A 22,097-nucleotide genomic window follows, 5' to 3' on the forward strand; every position below is an offset into this window, starting at 1 on the left:
TAAGAGCTCACAACAGCATGAGTGCTTGTGAAGTTCAGAGTTGCCGAGAATACCAAAGGGATTTGAATAGATTCAGATGGTTTAAACATTTAGCACCATATCTGCCTGTTATATAATATCTGTATAAATAAAACAGTCAAGACCCATTGAAATCAAATATTATTTCTTTGAAATTTATGTGAAGAGAAAGAGGGAACTATGTCAGTGCTAGGAATGTGTTGGTCCATTAGAGTGATACTAGATGTACGAGATCACGCTAAGTTGTTTTCTTTTATTATACCATAAAAACATTAAGCAATTTTTCTGCTTCTACTGAGAAAGACCTTCCTCCCTTTTCCCACTCCTGTTGTGATACTTTCCATGCTTTTATCAGTTGCTCTATCATGTAGACAACTTTAAAGTTAATAGTATTGCAACGTATGAGAAAGCAGAGTTATACTGGAGTCCATAGTGCCAAGACAGCAGATAATGTGCTCCTTTCCCCTCCCCCATGGGTCACTATTGGTAATTTCAAATTAGCTGTGATGACAATAGCATACCAAGGAAAAATAGCAAATTCTATAGCTATGATTTTTTGAGATGGATAAACAGTTGGTTAGGCATTATCTGTTATTATATCCAAATCACCTCTCTCTCTCTCTCTCTCTCTCTCTCTCTCTCTCTCTCTCTCTCTCTTTCTCTCTCTTTCTCTCTCCCTCTCTCTCTCTCTCTCTGTCTCTCTCTCTCTGTCTCTGTCTCTGTCTCTCTTTGTTTTTTGTGTTGTTTTGTTTTTTTGTTTTTTGTTTTGTTTTGTTTTGTTTTCAAGATAGGGTTTCTATGTGTAGTCTTGGCTGTCCTGGACTCACTTTGTAGCCCAGGAGGCTGGCCTTGAACTCACAAAGATCTACCTGCCTCAATGTGAGTTTGAGGCCAGCCTGGTTCTCAAAGTGAGTCCAGAACAGTCAAGGCTACACAGATAAACATCTTTTACTATTCTTTCCAATGTAATACTTTGCCCCTGGTTTTGTGAATCAAACAGGTAAGCTGTCTGTAGAGAAAGGTAGTGCTTAAGGCTGTAAACTAGAAAACCTGAGCATATATGCATACAGTTCACAAGACAGTGCAGTTAAAGATCTCTTAAGTGAGAAAACAAGCCTTCCTTAGTGCTGAAACACTAGTTTTATAGGTAAATAAGGTAGAGCAAGAAAGGTATGTCTTCCACTTGGAAAGACGGCCTAGGTAGCACACAGAAATGCAGGCTATGCTGAGGAGACCTAATAGGCTGTCACCAGACAGTTAGGTGTAGGAGCTCCCTCCCACCTCTGAGGTCTAGGGGAGAGGAATAGGCAAAAGAGGGAGGGAGGGTGGTCATGGGAAGATAAGAAGGAGGGGATAACAACTGAGATGTAATGTGAATAAATTATAAAAAATAAAATATACATTTAAAAAAGAAAAGAAAAGAGATTTAAACCAGAACTCATTGATTGGTGAGAAGCAAGCTCAGAAGTATTATCTTAAAATGATGCAGAATTGGAGCCTTAAAATCAAGAGTATGCACAGTTCTGCCAAAGACTGAAGCATTGCAGATGACCTGAGAGGAGTGGAGTGTTCACATAGGCACTTTTCCAATGATTTGTTTCACTGCTTTTCTCATAATAGAGACAACTATTTGGAGACTGTTTCTGGCACATTCCTTAAGCAGTGGGCCAATGGCTACATACCTAAGGCATAAAGGGACAAAATAAATTTGGGTCTAAGGTAGCCATTCTGCTACTAAGCTCAATGTTACAGACACAGAGCTGAGGATGCAGCCACTTTCAAAACCATTTCTTCACATTAGCCAAGATGCTGGTGTGAGTGTGTTTTTAACAAACCCTTCTTGCAATGCTGAGGATTAAAACAAGAGTCTCATACATACTAAGTACCCACTTTACCTCTAAGATAGAGTCCTAACCTGGTATCATTGTTGAAAATTATTAAAGCATTCAATTTAAAATCTCTTTCTATCATATGTACTTTCTATCCATGGTGAGTCATTGTGCACTATATTAAGTACTGAGAATTATAAGGATAATCTAAAATACAGTTGTTTTCAAAGATATTTCCGGTATATTCTTTAAATATTTTTACATATATTGAAAATGTGTTTCTCAGGTGAGGTAACCCCCACAAAATAAAAAATATATACAAATGAATTGTTTTTCCTCCCTTAATGGTTCTCAAAGAAATTAAGGAGGCAATGAGTATACAGGTAACAGTGATAATGATTCTGGAAGTTTTTCAAGTGATGCAAAGTTCAGGTTGATCCCATAAAAATATTGACATTACTATTTTTCGTGGGATCTTTATATGGCAAAGTGGAAATGGTTTCCTCCTTACTATTCCTACATTCTAGTGATCCATAAATTAAGAGAGAAGATAATAGAGAATTACCACTGAACTGCCTGATGTGTCTGGTTTCTTACTTTCTCTGGCCCTTATTGTCTGCTATAAAATGCACAGTCGGCTATTATACTTAAAGGAGAGGAAATGTATAAGACATCTAAATTGCTTAGCCTATGGCAAATATCTAAGAGCTACTTGGCCTTGAAAATTTGCTGAAATTATTTGGCCTTAAGCATAAAGAACTTAATATATTGTCTTTAGAAGTGATTTTACATATATTCATTATGAGTTTATCTTCTTTTCTATCAATTTCTTGAGGTTTCTAAAATTAGATTGCTTTAAGGAAAGAATTAATCATTGTACTTCATTTTGTTGGTACATATAGTAGCATACCTTAAAAGATCTCCATTCTTTTTGTTGTACCTTTTGTATATATTTATTTTTTACATCTTCCTAGAAGAAAACACAAGATTAAAGTAAGTGAGTAATTATTTTTGAGTCATATACATTTTGTGTCCTACCAATAAATGTACAATTTAGTAAAACTTTGACAACACATAAGGATGAGCACCTAGAAATACTGCAAAGCAATTTATCAGGTACAAAATAAGCAGAAGTAAGCAGATTTTTACAATTATCACTCTACAAAGAATAGAATTAGACCTTCAAAGACAAACACTTTTTGGAGTTTAATTCATTGACATTTACCATAAGTAATTATTATAAAAATGATTTTATTATACTTATATAAAATGAGAAATCACATATCCATAGACTGTTTTATATATTTGCCATTTTTAGACATATATATGATTACTGTGTTCATGTTCAGCTCCCATTGCCTTCTTTTGACACCTCTTTATCCCTTTCTCTTTCACAGCTAGTTTTCCTTCTTTTTTCATATACCTCCCTCTCCCTTCTCTCCCTTCTCTCCTTCCTCCCTCGCCCTCCTTCTCTCTCCTGCCTTCTCTCTTCTCTCCTTTCCTCTATTTCTCTATCTACTCTCTCTCTCTTTCCCTCTCTCTCTCTCTCTCTCTCTCTCTCTCTCTCTCTTTCCTTTCCTCCTTCAGAATGTGTGCACACACATGCCTGCTGTGTATGTCTGTGATCCAACAACTCTAATTTGGGTTATTTGTAGATGCATTCTGGAAGGATCCTTACTCTATCGTGGATAAGTTATGACTACAAAGCACACACACACACATGTATGTAATATATATATATATATATATATATATATATATATATTTAAATTATAGATAGTCTTCTCAGTTCATGTAATTTGACCAAGGCTGATAATTGATTAGTGTACACTCTATTAATCAATGCATAACCATGAGTAGCTAGAAAACCTACAAAACAATTTAATAGGCAAAAACTAAGGAAAAAAAATATGATTGGTGCTGGATAACCAATTGGAGAGGGATTCCCTGGGGAATACTTATTCTCATGCTTTAAACATCCCTTAGCATCTGTACTTCTTTGTTTACATATACTTCTTTGTGATGCCCAAAGGTCTTTCCCCAATCCACAGTAGCATACATATTGGTTTCACTGTGGTTCAAGTCTTTTTAGGCAGTAATATCGATGAAATCTCATGGGTAGAGCATCTTTAATATTTCTAGGATTTGGAAGCTCACAGAAAACCTCCTGTTCCTCTGGCTCTTACAATATTTCTGAACCCTCTTCTGCTACAAACCCTGAACTTAAGTTATGCCCTCTGAGACTTTGGTACAGGAATTTGTGTTATAGATAGCAACCAGCAGTCCTACCAAATAGATGTGTATGAACTACCACAACAACCAGCGTGGTTTAATATTCCTCACGGTACAGTAGTGGCACACATACCTGCTGGTAACCAACACCTCTTTAATTGGGATTAGGCCCTGCCTAAGTAGTTCTAACCAATAAAGTAAAAGACTTATAAGAAAAAAACTTCAAGTCTGTGAAGAAATTGAAGACGATTTCAGAAGATGGAATGATCTCTCATGCTCGTGGATCAGGAGAATCAACACAGTAAAAATGGCCATCTTACCAAAAGCAATTTACTGATTCAGTGCAAGTCCCATCAAAACACACAAACACAATTCTTTACCAACCTTGAAAGATTAATTCCCAATTTTATATGGAAAAACAAAAAACTCAGAATAGCTAAAGCAATCCTTCACAATAAAAGATCTTCTAGAGGAATCTCCATCCCAGATCTCAAGCTGTAATACTGAGAGAGTGTAATTAAAAATTACATGGTACTTGCATAGGAATAGGCAGGTTGATAAATGGAATCAAATCAAAGACACTGAAATAAATTCAAAAACCTATGGATACTTGATTTTTTATAAAGAAGCCAAAGACATACAATAGAAAAAGGATGGCATCTTTAACAAATGGTGCTGGTCTAACTTGTTGTCTACACATAGAAAATGGAAATAGACCGATATTTTTCATACGCACAAAACTAAAATTCTAGTGGATTAAAGATCTCAATCGAAAACCAGACACACTAAATCTGTTAGAAGAAAAAGTGGGGAAGGACCTAAAACTCATTGGCACTGGAGACAACTTCCTGAACAGAATACCAACAGTCCAGGCTCTAAGGTCAATAATTAATAAATGGGACCTCATGAAACAGAAAAGCTTCTGTTAGGCAAAAGACAGTGTCAACAGAACAAAGTGATAGCCTGCAGACTAGGAAAAGATCTTCACCAATCCTACATCTGACAAAGGACTAATATCCAAAATACATAAAGAACTCAAGAAATTAAACACCATAAAACTAAATAACCCAATTAAAAATGAGGTTCAGAGCTAAACAGAATTCTCAACAAAGGAATATCAAATGACTGAGAAACACTTAAAGAAATGTTCAATGTTCTTAGTCATCAAGGAAATGCAAATCAAAACAACTCAGAGTCCATCTTACACGTATCATAATGGTTAAGATAAAAAACTCAAGTGACAGCCCATGCTGATGAAGATGTGGAGAAAGGGAGACACTCCTCCATTGCTGGTGGGAGTGCAAACTTGAATAACTACTTTGGAAATCTATCTGATGCTTTCTCAGAAAATTGGGAATAGTGTTACCTCAAGATTCAGCTTTACCACTCCTGAAAGATGCTCTACCATACATCAAGGACATTTTCTCAACCATATTCATAGTAGCTTTATTCGTAATGGCCAGAATCTGGAAACAACCTATCTGTCCCTCAACTGAATAATGGATAAATAAGCTCTGGTACATTTATACAATGGAATACTATTCAGCTATCAAAATCAAGAAAATCTTGACATTTTCAGGCAAATGATTGGAACTACAAAAGATCATCTTGAGTGAGATAACCCAGACCTTGAAAGACACCCATGGTATATACACACATGATATATAAGTGGATATTAGACCAACATATATGTCCTCTGAGAGTCTCAAACCAGAGGGCAACAGAGACAGATACTGGAACATGTAGCTGGACTGTGGGGGAAGAGCTGCAAGTTGTTTGGAAGAGATGGTGAATAGAAGGACAGGGTGGAGGTGGGGGGTATCTGGAGCTCCACAAAGAGACTCTCAAGGCTGATGGATCTGGACCCAGGGGGCCTTGCACAGATTGATACATCAACTAAGGAGAGTGCAAACAGAGGACCTGGAACCCCTGTTCAGGTGTTGTCAAAGGTGTAGAACAGTGGACTGCCTCTGACCAGATCTCTGGTGCCAGGGATTTGATCACTCCCGCTTGATGGAGAGGTCCTGTGGGAACACAAAGGAGGGGCATACAGACTATCCTTATGAGACATTATAGGCTGTGGTCAGAGAATTAGAGAGGAGGACCCCATCTGTTAGAGGTCTAGGGGGGGGGGGTAGATAGGAAGAGGGAAGGAGGGATAGGAAGATAAGCATGAAGGGATTGCAATCTGGATGTAATGTGAATAAATTATTAAAAAATGGAAAAAATAAAAATTTTAACATTAATAGCATGCTCATCTAATAAATTATAAGGCAAGTAAAAATAAAAGCTATTATTAAGGTAAATAAAAGTTTAACTAACATCATTATTTATATTGTCATATAGCATTAATATTATTCCATTTCTCTTGTTGGTTTTTCTTTTAATCAGTAATGCCCTTTAAATTCATGAGCATAATAAGGAAATATGGTTATCTATACATGATAATTAAATGTTAGAACAATTTTATATAATATTATAAATAACTGTCATGTTTATAATCTGAAGCAGAGCTTTAAATTATCAAATGAATACAAGAATTTCATACTTCATAATGATTGTTCTTCATTTATGTTAGGAAGACTTTATCAAACACATGAGGATAAAAAACATTTCTTAAGCAGGAAAAATTTATTCCACTTTCTTTAACTATTCAGACCACACCCTGTGACAAACTTTCAGTTCAGTGGACAGTTAATATAATTGAAATGGTAAGAAATATGGCTTCATATATTGTTACATATAAAAAGAGCATAAGAGGTAACAGTATGTATTATCTTTTTTATCCTCTGAAGCACAATCTAGTACATAGTATGTCTTCAATTGTCCAATATAACTTGCAAATTACTTGTAATTGTCAATAAAAAGTTAATACATTAGTAGAAGGAAATTTATTAATTAGTAATAATAAATAAACAGCATTAAATGTAAACATTAATTAATACACACAAAATACCTTTTTTGTTTTGTTTTGTTTTTTGAGACAGGGATTCTCTGTGCAGTCTTGACTTTACTGGACTTTGTAGACCAGGTTGGCCTTGAACTCACAAAGATCCACCAGCCTCTGCTTCCCGCATGCTGAAATTAAGGGCATGTACCACCACCATGCGGCAAAGTACCTTATTTTATTCATTATATATTTCACTTTGATATTCACAAAATAACCAAGTATAGACATTTCTGAGTTTAAAAAAATCTGTGCAGAAATACTTAAATACTTGGTTTTTATTTGCAGATGTGACGGCTTGGCAGCCTCTCTTGAAATGGTGCCTGTAATGACTCTCAGCATGGAGCAAACTTTGAATTAATTACATTGGATGTGGCTTTCCTGACACTATTTCTCATACATGGATTGTGTTCTGCATAACTTCACATCATAGAATAACTAATGACCCCACTCTCTTTTTGGCAGTCCAGTGAAAACAAAAAGCAGATGTTCAATATGAGCAGATGTCCAAGGTGACACACTAAATATATGTGGCAGTGGAAATCCTAGATGTCCTGGCCTATGTGAGCAAGGCTGGCTGCACACCCAGCAGTGACTGTTCCGAGTAGGATTTCATTCATGTATTAGATAATTATATCCTCCCACGTTGCAATCCGTACAGCATGCCAAAAGCACTTTCTTCCAAGAAAATAAGAATAATGATAAACACAAACTTTAAACTGCTAGTTTCTCATTTTCATATTACTTCTACAGTAATTAAAAAATATGGGTCAGGAGTTTAGCGCAGTGAGAACCTTTGCCTAGCATTCAAAAGTTGATGGTTCATTTTTGAGCACTGTGACAACAACTATAACAACAACATCAACATTAACCATAAAATACAAGAATATCAAAATAACTAAAGGAAGATATTTTTTAAAATTATCTTAACCATTGAAATAAATTCTTTTGAGGGTTTATTTCTCTCTCTCTCTCTCTCTCTCTCTCTCTCTCTCTTTCTCTCTCTCTCTCTCTCTCTCTCTGTCTCTCTCATATGTATATATATATTTTCTGAATAAATGTATATATGTAATATTAAAAAGAGAGAGTGAGTAGGATGAACATATGAGAAGTTGTGGGGATGAGAGAAAAGAAGGAAAAATTTGAAAGCAAAACTCAAATATGAACTTCTACAAAATAGATAAACAAATAGAAAGCAAGCACACATAAATTATTTTTAGGTTTATAGTGTTATCAATCCTAAAAATAAAATAATAGAGGACAGACATGAGTGACAAAAACAATTTAATGGAAGAAGTATGCATTTCACTCATAATGCCAGAAGAGCTCATCACTGTGGAAGCTTTTTCTTTGAAAATTGACTTTTTCCACAAAATATATGTTATTATTATTTTTCCTCTTCCTAGATGGAGTCACTAGGCAAACAAGGTGGTGTAGACACAAGAGTGACATAGATATGGACTCACAGGACTGTGGCAGTATGCTTAGGGCCTGCACAAGTCTAAGCCAGACAGTTTCAGTGCTGAGAGGGGAAATTGACACTAGGCCCCATTCCAACCTAGAATGTAACTCCAATTGATAACCACTCACAAAAGAAAGTTAGTTTTATCCATCAAAGTCTCACACAGTACACAAACCATATTTCAGGAACTTTAAGGTGGCAGGAAGTTGAAGTAGCTAGTGACATTGCATATACGTCAAGAACAGAGAAAAAAGAACTAATAGATGCATACAGCTGTTCCTACAGCATCTCTCTTTTCATTCAGTCCATGAAATGATGCAGCCAACTTACAGTTCTACCCCAACTAACCCTATTAATACAATCTCTAACTGGCAAATGCCTAATCAAAACAATTATTCATTATGACCCCTCTCTTCCTTCTAGGTGTGAGACCATACCACCACAATTATTGATGTTTACTTTTTTGCATTAATATTTTTCTTTATACCAAAGATAGGAACAGAAGTTTACAGAAATATTTAGTCATCATGGGTGTTATTTTCTCATTGAATTGACGAAAATATTACATAAAGCTTACTCAGTTTTGGATACGTAACTTTACAGATTTAGTTTACTACATAGGCAAGAATACTGCAGAAGTCTAATGCTCTAATGTGTGCCATCTGCCTACACCAGCATGACATTTTGGTGCTCATTTAAGCTTTATAAGTCTTGAAATCCGGGACAAAACATAGCCTTCCTTTCCCTGGCATTCTTTTCCTCTTATATATTTTGTTCATATCAGTTTGAATTTTTAAAGAAATCTATTTCATCATTTTTATAGTTGTTCCCTGTATAGGGCTGGCTCTGTTTTATATTTAAAGACTATGACAAATGCTATAGTTCTAGATGATCCATAATCACTACAAAACTTGAGATGTACCTAGACCAAAAATTGTTGTTTGACAACATAGTCTGATAGAATAATGGAATTTACCCCTCAAAATATGAGGAGTATTCTTCTACAAACACTACACCACTTCAAAACTCGAAAGGAATTTTCTTCATATATGAGTAACATGTCAATCTGTTCTGCTGGAATATATCTTGGGTAAAATATAATCATTTTTCATCTTCCCTACATCTCTAATTAAACACTGAATATGTTTATGTCAACATATGCACATATTAAATTAATAAAATGAATGTACTTTTAGAAAGTTTAACTCCAAAATTTTCCTGTTTTTATTAATCTGTTTGTTGTTCTTTTCTTATTCCCACTGTGTTGTTCTCTTTCTCTCCCACATACCCCATGCCTATAATTATTTATCTAGCTTGGTAGGATATGACTCTGAATCAAGATTTTCTTTCAAAGTATTTTACACATAAAACTATGGCACCAGCCAAGGGCAATACCTGCAATAAAATTCCAACCCCTACACAGATCTACCCAATGGACAGGACAATCTCCAAAGTTGAGTGGAGAGTGGGGACTGACTTTCACATGAATTCTGGTGCCCCATATTTGACTCAGTCCCCTGGAAGGGGAGGCCTGTTGGCACTCAGAGGAAGGATAGCAGACTACCAAGAGGAGACTTGATACCCTATGAGCATATACAGGGGGAGGAGGTCCCCCTCAATCACCGTCATAGGGGAGGGGAGTAGGGGAAAAGCGAGAGGGAGGAAGGAATGGGAGGATACAGGGGATGGGATAACAATTGAGATGTAATATGAATAAGTTAATAATATATATATTAAAAAGACTAATTCGAAAACCAGAGACACTAAGTCACTTAGAAGAAAAAGTGGGGAAGAGCCTGGAACATATTGGCACAGGAGACAACTTCCTGAACAGAACACCAACGGCCCAAGCCTTAACGTCAACAATTAATAAATGGGACCTCATGAGGCTGAGAAGCTTCTGTAAGGCAGGAGACACTGTCAAGAGAAAAAAGCGTCAGCCTACAGACTGAGAAAAGATCTTTACCAATCCTACATCTGACAAAGGTCTAATATCCAAAATATATAAAGAACTTAAACACCACCAAACCAAATAACCTAATTGAGAAATGGGACTTGGAACTAAATAGAGAATCTCAACAGAGGAATATCAAATGGCTGAGAAATACTTAACGAAATGCTCAACCACCTTAGTCATCAGGGAAATGCAAATCAAAACAACTCTGAGATTCATCTTACACCCATCAGAATGGCTAAGATCAAAAATTCAAGTGACACCACATGCTGGCGAGGATGTGGGGAGAGAGGAACACTCCTTCATTGCTGGTGGGAATGCAAACTAGTACAGCCACTTTGGAAATCTATCTGGTGCTATCTCAGAAAAATGGGAATAGGGCTTCCTCAAGACCCAGCTATTCCACTCCTTGGAATATACCCAGAAGATGCTCCAGCACACAACAAGAAAATTTGCTCAACCATGTTCATAGCAGCCTTATTCATAATAGCCAGAACATGGAAACAGCCTAAGTGTCCCTCAGTAGAAGAATGGATAAAGAAACTGTGGTACATATACACTATGGAATACTATTCAGCTTTTAAAAACAAGGAAGTCCCGAAATTGTGGATAAATAGATTGAGCTAGAAATGATCATAATGAGTGAGTTAACCCAGAAGCAGAAAGACTCAAATGGTATATACTCACTTATATCTGCATACTAGCCCAAGGGCATGTCCCACGAAAGCCTTCACTTACCAGGAAACTGGGACAGAGGGGAGGACATCTTATTGGGACTCTAGATGAGAGAAGCATGGGAGAATAGCAAAGTAGAAGGATCCAGAGGGTCCTAGAAACCTACAAGTAGAACATTATGATAGGCATATTTGGGCCCAGGGGTCCTACTCAAACTAAGGCACCAGCCAAGGACAATACAGGCGGTAAACACTAAACCCCTACCCAGATCTATCCAATGGTCAGAACATTCTCCACAGTTGAGTGGAGAGTGGGATATGACTTTCTCATGTACTCTGGTGCCTCACATTTGACCATGTCCCCTGGAGGAGGAGACCTGGTGGCACTCAGAGGAAGAACAGTAGGTTACCAAGAAGAGACTTGATACCCTATGAGCATATACATGCGGAGGTGATGCCCCTCAGGAACAGTCATAGGGGAGGGGAATAAGGGAAATTGGGAGGCAGGGAAGAATGGGAGGATGCAAGGGATGGGATAACCATTGAGATGTAACAAGAATAAAAAAAGACAAAAAGAAAAAAGAAAATATGAGATTATTTGAAAAGTAAATCTGATTCAGAGCATTTTAAGATTCATTTCACTGGAATGGCAGGAGGCCACAGCAGTTAGACAGAGCCTTCTGTTGACTGGTGTGATCTTCAACCAATAACTCTGAATTTACCTCCTTTTATTTTGTCCTTGTTAATTCAGCTTTCAATTCTTTAGCTTTATTTCTAGTCCTTAAATATTTTTACTGGAGGATGAGCATTTGGCTATAAGTTATATCCAAATACTCTCCTCTAAATTACTTTTTCTGTACCTCAAGTCTAGTCTCAAATGTCAGTAGATATACCAGGCTTCTTTGTCTGGGTTGTAGCAAACACTTCTCAAGCAAGTATGTTTTGTGGCTACTGTCCTATGCTTAACTAAAGGCCTGGGGTCTGCTTTGTATGCTGTTATACACAGAGAATTGACAGAAACATAGTAGAAAGTTAATAATTGCTAAATGGATATGTACAGAATTGACATCAAAGGATTGTTTCTGAGACTTGGAAAGAGTTATTTAATTAAAAAAAGATCAAAGTTTCATCTGCAATAGACCCACATTTTGTAATATTTTTATAAAATTATGTTAAGAAGAAAGAAGAAGAAATATAAAGACGAGGGAGGGAGGGAAGGAGAGATTGAGAGAGAGAGAGAGAGAGAGAGAGAGAGAGAGAGAGAGAGAGAGAGAGAGAGAGAACACAAAACAAGATTGGGTTAAGAGCATTTCTCTGCCCCATTGAGCTATGAAGCTATGGATACCTACTCAAAGAAACTAGAACTCAAATATATGTGTGTGAAAACAGGTCATTGGAGGATAAAAACATTAAAAATGAAAATATTTTCTAAAACCTAAGTAAGTAAAAATATTTGTTTTGAATAAGTCAGGAAACAGCAGAAAGAAAATTTTGAGGCTATAAATAATTATTAACCATTAGAAACAGTGTTTTAACATAGGAAAGAAATGATCTGACTATAGAATCAGACTGAAGACATTGCCATAACATTGAGTGAGTCTTTGTTGTTATTTCTCTATGTGGATATTTTCAATATTAAATTGTTTTATTATATATTGTGAAGAAAATATTAATCTACAAGTAATACTGTATTTCATGATCTTCACCATAGCACATCTTTGAAAGATTTAAAGCATAATTTCAAAAATAAGTAATTTCATCATTAGATCAGGGTACTAAAAAAATTGTATTAACAAAATGTTTTAATAAACTTTAAACTATTTTGAAACCTCAACTAAATGAATATACAAATATTCATTGAGTTATATTATCAGATAAACTGTCTTTCATTAGCAACAAAATACATTCCATTTTAATGATTTCAGAAACAAATGATTTTAGAAACAAATGAAATAAAATACAATTATAATGTTCATCTTCTCACTCCCTATAGGGAAGCTTCCTACTTCTGTGTATCCACTGCCAAGACAGTGACAAGTTCAATGTGCAAGTTGTAAGTTTCATAACAAAAACATGTTTGACAGTTATTCTGTCAAGTAAATTTCTCACAAGGGCAGGAAAAAGCAATGGGGAAAAATACTGTGATTTTATTGTTTCGAGACAGGAAATCAGACAAATCAAATATAACCTATGACAATGCATAGCATCATATTATGACAATTTTTACATTTATGCTTTAAATAGAGAACATTATAAATTGATTATTTAAACAGATTTTTTGACTTAAAGTATTTCTTTTACTGTGACAATTGCAAACAAAACATTAAATATTATTACAAAAGATATTCTAAAATTTAACACATTGCAACCAGTTTAACTCATAGTTACATCATGCTAATGTCTAAAAGTAAATCTATAATACAATGAAGAAATTATTTCTTCAAATTAAACTGAGGCTGAAGGAATGGGTGATCATAAAAACTTGAAGAAGGCTATGAAATTACATGCAAAATTTGAACCATCATAACACATAAGTTTCAGAAGAGACAGGGCTCCAAGAATCCAAATAGTCTTCAAAGAAGCTCACATGATTGAAGTTCATCAGAATATAAGAGATTTAAAAACCAAGACAAAAGTATAGATCTATAAAATAAAATGATGGATAGAGGGCATTTGGGGAATTATGTCATTAATACAGTGTAAGTAGCATGCAACAGACATTGAAAAGATCACAGGGACATTAGCATAAATCACTAAGTAGGTAAGTCCCTTCAACTTTAGCCTTCAACACACAAAAATATAAATATAAAAGGTTTACAATTGGTATTTAACTATGGATTTATGTAATCCTAACCTATATGAGACATTAGAAGTCATCTAAACTAGACAGTTGTTTTGATCCACACTCATAAGCAAATGGTTAAGATGATGAATCAAGACACTCATGAATTTAATGCTAGCTCAAATAAAATATTCTATGATATATAAACAGTGAATTGTAATCACTATAAGTTACATCTATGTATGCAGCCACTATCGATAGTTATATACCTGTATGCTTACCATGTCCATATTCATGTTTATATATGTTTCTATTTATATTTGTATCTCTATAGTTATTCCAGGTCCTCTAAGTTGAAGTCCTCTGTCATCTAAGACAGTGGTTGCTAACCTGGTTCTTTAATGGTCACTTCCTGAATTTTTTATCATGTATCATATTGAGGATAATGGAAGCAAACATGACATTTTGCTCTCATAGACTTTATAATTCATCTAGTATAGAGGCAGACAAGCAGAAAATCTCAACAAACATGTATATTAGAATATGCAGAAGGAACTACAGACTGTGATCCATGACTTCAAGTGTTAGAAAAACTTAATGCTGTTGCAAAACACTCTGAAACTTAATATGAATAATTACCATATGCCACAAGTTGAAAAGTAAAATAAGTACTCTAGGTAGGGCACGTGACATGAGCAAAGCACAAATACAAGCAAAGGTATGTGGCAACTATTAGAAATTCCTCTTCCCATGTCTATGTGTCTCTATCTCTCTCTCAGCAAGGAAGGAAGGGAGGAAGGAAAGAAAGAGGGTTTTTAAGTATATAGGGAAAAGAAGAGGCAGAATAAATGGTAGGTACCTCTCTATTAGCAAGCCTTATCAGAACATGTGCATTTTATTCTATACATTGATCATCTCAATAGTGTGCCAGAAATTGATCCATAGAGGTGGTAGACGTGCATGGCTTTGGATAGAAACTGTAGCTTTCTGGACTTATTCTTCATCCATAAGATGGAAATAATGATCCCATTTTTCATGATATCCACTGCTTTGAGTTTTATATAAAGTAATAAACGTGAACCATCATTACCATTGCTTGAAGTTCTTAATATCTCATTTCATCAAGATATCATTTATTATCCTAAAATCTATTGCTAATCCTATTAAAGAAACCAAGTTATTTTTATTTTTACTACCTTATTCTAAGAACTTAAGTCAAACTTATCTATTGTGTTCTACACAAACCTATTGAAGACTCAATATTAAATATTTAGATCCATTAAGTTAATACCATAGATTTTTTCATATAATTTTTATGAAAATATAATGTTTCCTCAACTGTAATTATTTAAGCATTTTCTTCACCTTTTTAAATTTAGGATAAGTAAAATTATAATATATATAGTTTTAATGTTATGGGATTTTTTTTCAAATCAAAGTAATTTTGTTGTTGCTTGAGGATTCAATGATCATGAAATTCATGTTTATTTTTATTTATGAGTAGAATTATAAATTTTATGTGAAAACATTAATTTTGGTATTTCTTATGGTCTTCAATTTTACTACCTTTCAGCTTTGTGTCCATGACTACTCACAAATATGTGTGACCAAACAACTTCTAGTAAAGTTTCTTCTAGGTTCGTGTATTCATCATCATGTCTAATCTTAAAATTTACAAAGTTATCCCTTTAATGAATGCTACCTATATCTATGTCTACATCTATAAAACACACTTATGCCATTCTTTTTTTCATGACCAAAATCTTTTTTTTTAAGATGTGCAACATTTTTTTATTATTAATTTATTCTTGTTACATCTCAATATTTATCCCATCCCTTGTATCCTCCCATTCCTCCCCCTCCCCCCAGTTTCCCGTTATTCCCCTCCCCTATGACTGTTCCTGAGGGGGATTACCTCCCCCTGTATATTCTCATAAGGTATCAAGTCTCTTCTTGGCTACCAGCTGTCCTTCCTCTGAGTGCCACCAGGTCTCCCCCTCCAGGGGACATGGTCAAATGTGAGGCACCAGAGTACGTGAGAAAGTCATATCACACTCTCCACTCAACTGTGGAGAATATTCTGACCATTGGCTAGATCTGGGAAGGGGTTTAAAGTTTACCTCCTGTATTGTCCTTGGCTGGTGCCTTAGTTTGAGTGGGACCCCTGGGCCCAAATCTGCCTATCATATTGTTCAACTTGTAGATTTCTAGGACCCTCTGTCTTTATAACAAAAAAAAGTTTGTGTGTGTATGAGAGAGAGAGAGAGAAAGAAAGAGAGAGAGAGAGAGAGAGAGAGAGAGAGAGAGAGAGAGAGAGAGAGAGAGAGAGAACCAAAATTCCTTAAGCATATAACTTGAGAGACTTCAGGACCAAAGACACAAAGCGTTCAGTCGGCTTTTCTTGGTCTGCTCAGATGAATGAAACCAGAAGCTGCAGGCAGCACACTGTCTATGGTAACTGGCTGAGGTGAGCCTGGCAAAGCCTGATGAGATCTTTTATTCCTCATCAGTCTCCAGCAAAGAGGACACTGCTCATATTAAGGTCTGAGGGTGAGATTCAGGATTGGTATGAAAGTCCCTCCTTGGAGTTATGACCTGCATCAGGCCTGCCTAGCATCCATGAGATTCTTTGAGTATGTATGACCTACCCTGGTATTAATGGCACTTGCTTCTAACCCCAGCACTCAGATGGTGGAAGCAGAGGATCAGAGACTCAGAGCTAGCCTTGGCTACATTAGACTCAACTTCAATAAATAAGTAAATGGTAAAACTCATTGACTTGTTTTAGTTTTTGAGAAAACAGCAAAAATAAGATCATCTTGGTCTGACCCCTCTGCTCCAGAAACAAGTTATACCATTCTTTTAAAGACATGTTGTCTATTACATAACAGTTTAAGCACATGCAATCTCAATATTTTCCAAAACAGAGCTGTGATTAAAAAAATAAAATAAAATACAGGAAAACTTCCCAGTAGTTTTCAGCTATTACTGGGGTGGCCTAAGTTTTATGCTCTTCAGCCACCATAGTGCAAATAATGACAGCTTTGTCTTTCGCCAAGCTAGGTAACATTCCTGTCTAAAACCATGATCCAGAGAAAGAGGCAGAGACCTCTTTAGCCTGGATTCTCTTGGGCTGCTGAACAATTTTAGCTTGGCAAAAGTTTGTCCTAGTTACATCGTTGTTTATGTTAACAAAAGTAAAGAAAAGTAATATACTAGAATTTTGTATTATAAAATAGAGAGTTGGGTAATAAGCTAATATTTTGGCTGTAAATATATGCAGGCTGTTAAACTTTATGATACAATGACCTTCACATGTCCTCCGGGTATACTGACTAGGCTCCTCTGAGATTGACCAGATGTGACAGATGCATGATTGCCACTGAGCTGTTCTTTATCCTGGAGGAAATCCCAGAATGTTCTGGCCACAATAAGGTGAAACAAGCCATTTAGTCATACATTATATACTTCTCGAAGTCCAGAAGCAATAATGAATCTTTTTCCTTGTTTATTTATATTTTACGTTTATATGACAACACCCATTAAGAAATGCCATAGAGAAGATGTATTATGAAAAATAAACAAAGTTCTAATATCCAGAAGTCATTTTTAATTAACATATCAATTAGGAAAAGCTCCTCAGAACAGATGTCCTTTACTTTGTGCCGAGTCATTCAATGAACTGTCAATTCAAAATCAGAAGTAAAATAAAATAGTTCAATAGACTAAAGGCTTTTAACACTTTCCAGGAAGTCACTGGTTGTAGCTGTTTGTGGGTATATGTCTCTACAGTATCAATAGTTTGTGTCATAGAGCTACATCTGAATTCCCTCACGGAACACGTTTATCTTGATCCTATTGGGAAGTACTCTCAAACCTTACCATCTACATACCCAAATGTGCTATAACCCTTAGGTAGATTTACTTTATGTATAGTATACATCTCTACAATCATTCCTTATGGTGTTATTTTGTTAGGAATGCATTATAGACCCTTTTCAGTGATTTCAAGAAATCAAAGACTAGTTATATTAATAGCATAAAGAGTCTATCAAACTAATGCACCAGCCAAGGACAATACAGGCAGTAAACTTTAAACCCCTACCCAGATCTAGCCAATGGACAGAACATTCTCCACATTGAGTGGAGAGTGGGGTATGACTTTCACACATACTCTGGTGCCTCATATTTGACCATGTCCCCTGGATGGGGAGACCTGGTGGCACTCAGAAGAAGGACAGCAGGTTACCAAGAAGAGACTTGATACCCTATGGGCATATACAGGGGGAGGAGGTCCACCTCAGGAACAGTCATAGGGGAGGGGAATAAGGGGAAAATTGGGGCGGGGAGGAAGAATGGGAGGATACAAGGGATGGGATAACATTGATATGTAACAAGAATAAATTAATAAAAAAATTTTTAAAAAAGAGTCTATGGATAGGTTTTCCAATTCTCTTATGTAGTTAATGAAAGAGACTCTTGCCATCTTAACATACATGTATGTGACTGTGAATGGAAATAGAGGGTATGATTCCAATACAACCTTACCTTATGTTCAAGGCTACATGAATGACAACATTCATGCTTGCCTTTCTGAAATACTATTTGTTTCTTTAAAACCCAACTTGTGCAGAATACACCACCATTTATTCTATTAGAAGGTACTACTTAACTTTGCTCCCTGAAAGTATCAGAGAAGTTAAATATTTTTAATTTATAATATAGGGGTTATTAAATCATAAACATAAGAATTCACAATGTTCCCAAACCAGAAGAAAGCTGACTGATTTTACTATTGTAATGCAGGTGACATGGCTGCTTATATGAAGCCCATCTCCAGTTCTGCAACTTGAAAAAAATTCCTTCAACATTAATAATCTTTTTGGTCTTCATATTTTGAGACAGGGTCTATGTAAAGAGACCTTCAGCTCATGACACAGGCCAGGATGCCCTCAAATTCACAGAGGTCCTCTGCTTATTACACTTGAGTGCTAAGATTAAAGATATGTGCCACTATGACTGGCCAACATTAGCAATTTTGTCTTTCAAGTTATGAACAATTCCATGTGCTTTTTATTGAATGAAAATCTTCAAGAGATATATAATACTTTGTTATAAATGCAACTTCTTATGGAGCTGAGGAGGTAGCTCAGCAGTTAACAGCCCTTGATGGTTTTCCAGAAGTCCCGGCTTTGGTTTTCAGCATTCCTATGGCAGTTCCCAGTCATCTCCAGTTCCAGGAGACCCAGTGCTCTCTTTTGGCCTCCACAGACAACAGGCACGATTGTGGTATACACGCATAGTTACAGGAAAAATCCTCATGCATATAAAATCAAGGAGAATTCCTCTAGGTTTTGAAATAAGCAGAAATCTATAGACTAGAAAAAAACACTCGAAAAATAGGTCAGTTTAAATCAAGGCAATTCCAGTAAACTATCAACCAAATAGACAAAAAATAAAGATCAAATCCTCACTAGGAAAATTAAAATATTTGGAACATCTGCAATATTTTCCTGTAACAATATAGCGTTTAAATGAGAATGTCTTTATTAGTTTCTTATGATTTCTAAAAAAAAAACCTACCACACATTTATTGGTGCATTGATCTATTATATTTCTTAAGATCAATAACCCAAAATCAGCCTCCTTGTTATGTAATAATTGGCCAGCATGCTCTCCACTGCCTCTGGAGATTATTATTTGTAAGCCTATTCCACATTCCTGAGCCTACACTCATCTCTGGGTAACAATCCTCATCTTACATTGAGTTCTTTTTCTCTCTTGCTTTCATCATCAATTCATAATCTTCTTCCTTTGCCTGTTCCTTTTAAGAACACATTATTTTATATGACTCAGGTCAACTATATGATCCAAATATTATAATTAAAATAGAATGTAAAACTCATACAATTTTGATCTGTAAAATTTAAAAGGATACATTAAATAATAGGAGTGTGAAATTAAATAACACAGTATATACATTTTAAAGAAAGCTATAAAAATATGAACTAATAAAGTAAAATATAATAAATATTAGTAAGTAGAACACAAACATAATATAGGATCTTTTGCTGGTGGGAGTGCAAAGTTGTACACTCACTGTGGAAATTGGTGTTTTCAGCCTTTCAGCAAGATGGAAATCCATTTACCTCAAGATACAAGTATATCATTCTTGAGCATATTTTCAAAGTACACTTCATTCTATCACAATGACACATTCCTAGCTATGGTCATTACTGCTCTACTCATAATAGCCATAAATTGGAAACAAGTTACATGTCTCAAAATAGAAGAATTCTTAAAGACACTATGGTGTACTTGCACCATATTAAATTACTCAGCTCTTTATTAAAAAAAATAACATCATCAAATTTGCAGGACAATTGATAGAACTAAATAATAAATAAATAAAACTTATCCTGAGAGAGGTAACCCAGAACAAAAAAAAAAATGTGCTATGCAATTGCTGGTATTAGCAATTAAGTAAATGATAACCAATCTGCAATCTGTAGACCTAGAGATGTTAGGCATAGAAGAAGGACCTAGTGGGTGTTGAAGGCTGCTATTAAGGTCAAAGTCTGACAATACCTGAAAACCACTGAGCTCAGTGACATAATGATGGACTCCTTTCCTCAGCTAGGTTTTCTCCTCTCCATCTGATCTGGAGAAATCCCAGGTCCTCTAAGGAGAGTCATAAAGCCCTCAAGGAGATTTCAATCCCAATTCTTTCTAAATAAGAAACCCATTTAGTGTGCACCTGGGGATTTCTGAAAATTACCTTCCCATCCTAATGAGATGTGTTGGTGCCTCAGCTTTCAGCCAATGACCTTTTCCCCCTTGTATGATAGCACTGTTCTGCTCCATGTAAATGAAGTATCCCTGGCACTCATAGCCCTAATACATCAAACACATTTACCCCCAAGTCCCTCCCACTGTTGCTGGTTTAGTTTCTTCCTGATTCACAAAATAAACACTCTCTCACTCCATTCCTCTATTATTACTGTCTAAGACTAGTTCTTTATTCTGGGGAAAGACAGACACTCTTTCTTCTTGAAGAGTTCATCACTGGACCCCTGGACTTGACTGCTGGTCAGGCCTCTCCAAGCTTCCACCATTCACCAGTGGGTCAATGTGGATCATTGCCTCCATATTTCTCTTGTTGCTCTGCCCACCGCGGTGCTCATCTGTTCACAAAACAGCCACTGATTTGCCCAAGTCAAGTTGGGCCATAGTTGCTCTCAGGCTGGGGTTTCAGAACCCTGTGTTCCCTGCTACCTTCTGGTCTGGTACTGGCAATTCAGGTAAAAAGCAGTGACAATTATTGCAGAGAAATCCTTTCTCCTCGCACTTCTGGTGACTGGAGATCTTCTGGCCCACATTTTGGTTCCATGTTTCATCCTTCTTGGCCCAAATACCAATGCTCCAGGGGAAAGGTGGAACCTTTGACACAGTGGTTCAACCTTTTCTTCCCAGAAGCCAATGACACTCAGGCCTTCCCCAAAGTGTTCACTTCTGGTCCAGTGGCTGCTGGCCTCCTGGGAGACATGGAACCACAAGAGGACAAACATGGATCTCACTGGGAAGGGGAAATGGGATATATTTAATGGGTAGACTAGGTGCAGTGTGGACTGAACAGGGGGATCCGGTGTTGAGGGAAGGAATGTTTGGAGAGACATACATAGTTGAGAGTAATTTAAAAGGTAGTATGAAAACCTAGTGCAAAGTATACTTTCTAAAATATATAAAGGTCCTGGAGGGAGAGAGGGTGGGAACAGGAAGATACAAGCGAGGTGATAACATTCAGAATGTAATCTACACAAATTATAATAAATTATTATACATATATATGTATACACATATGTATGTATATATACCAGGTCTGTGTTACATTCATTTGAATGGCTCAAAGGTGCCAATGGATTAAACAAGTATTTTCCCCAATTATCAGATAATAATAATGCTGAATATTTTTACTTTTTAATTTAGTTCCTATTTGAATGACACCAAACAGAATTCAACCGAACTCAAAGCAATGAGATTGGGATGGACAAAGCTCTCAGATACCATTACTTACCTAGCAATGGACTGTAGAGAGCCTGACATAGTAGTCTTCATATTTTTACCATGATTTAGTGGCTGTCTGTGCTCTGGTGGGTTCTCAAGCACACCAAAGTAACAGAGAATCAACTTCTGTTCAAC

General features: G+C 36.1%; 1 protein-coding gene across 1 annotated transcript in view; it reads right to left on the reverse strand.

Moving 5' to 3' along the window:
- The window catches only part of Cnbd1 (cyclic nucleotide binding domain containing 1), a 332,377-nt gene that overhangs the window by 17,450 nt on the left and 292,830 nt on the right, over positions 1-22,097 (reverse strand). The window contains exon 13 of the mRNA XM_051155903.1: positions 2,758-2,817. Coding sequence (XP_051011860.1) covers positions 2,758-2,817 — 60 coding nt within the window. The remainder of the gene's footprint in view (positions 1-2,757; positions 2,818-22,097) is intronic.

This window comes from Acomys russatus, chromosome 2 (assembly GCF_903995435.1).
Source record: "Acomys russatus chromosome 2, mAcoRus1.1, whole genome shotgun sequence".
NCBI classification, from domain to species: Eukaryota; Metazoa; Chordata; class Mammalia; order Rodentia; family Muridae; genus Acomys; species Acomys russatus.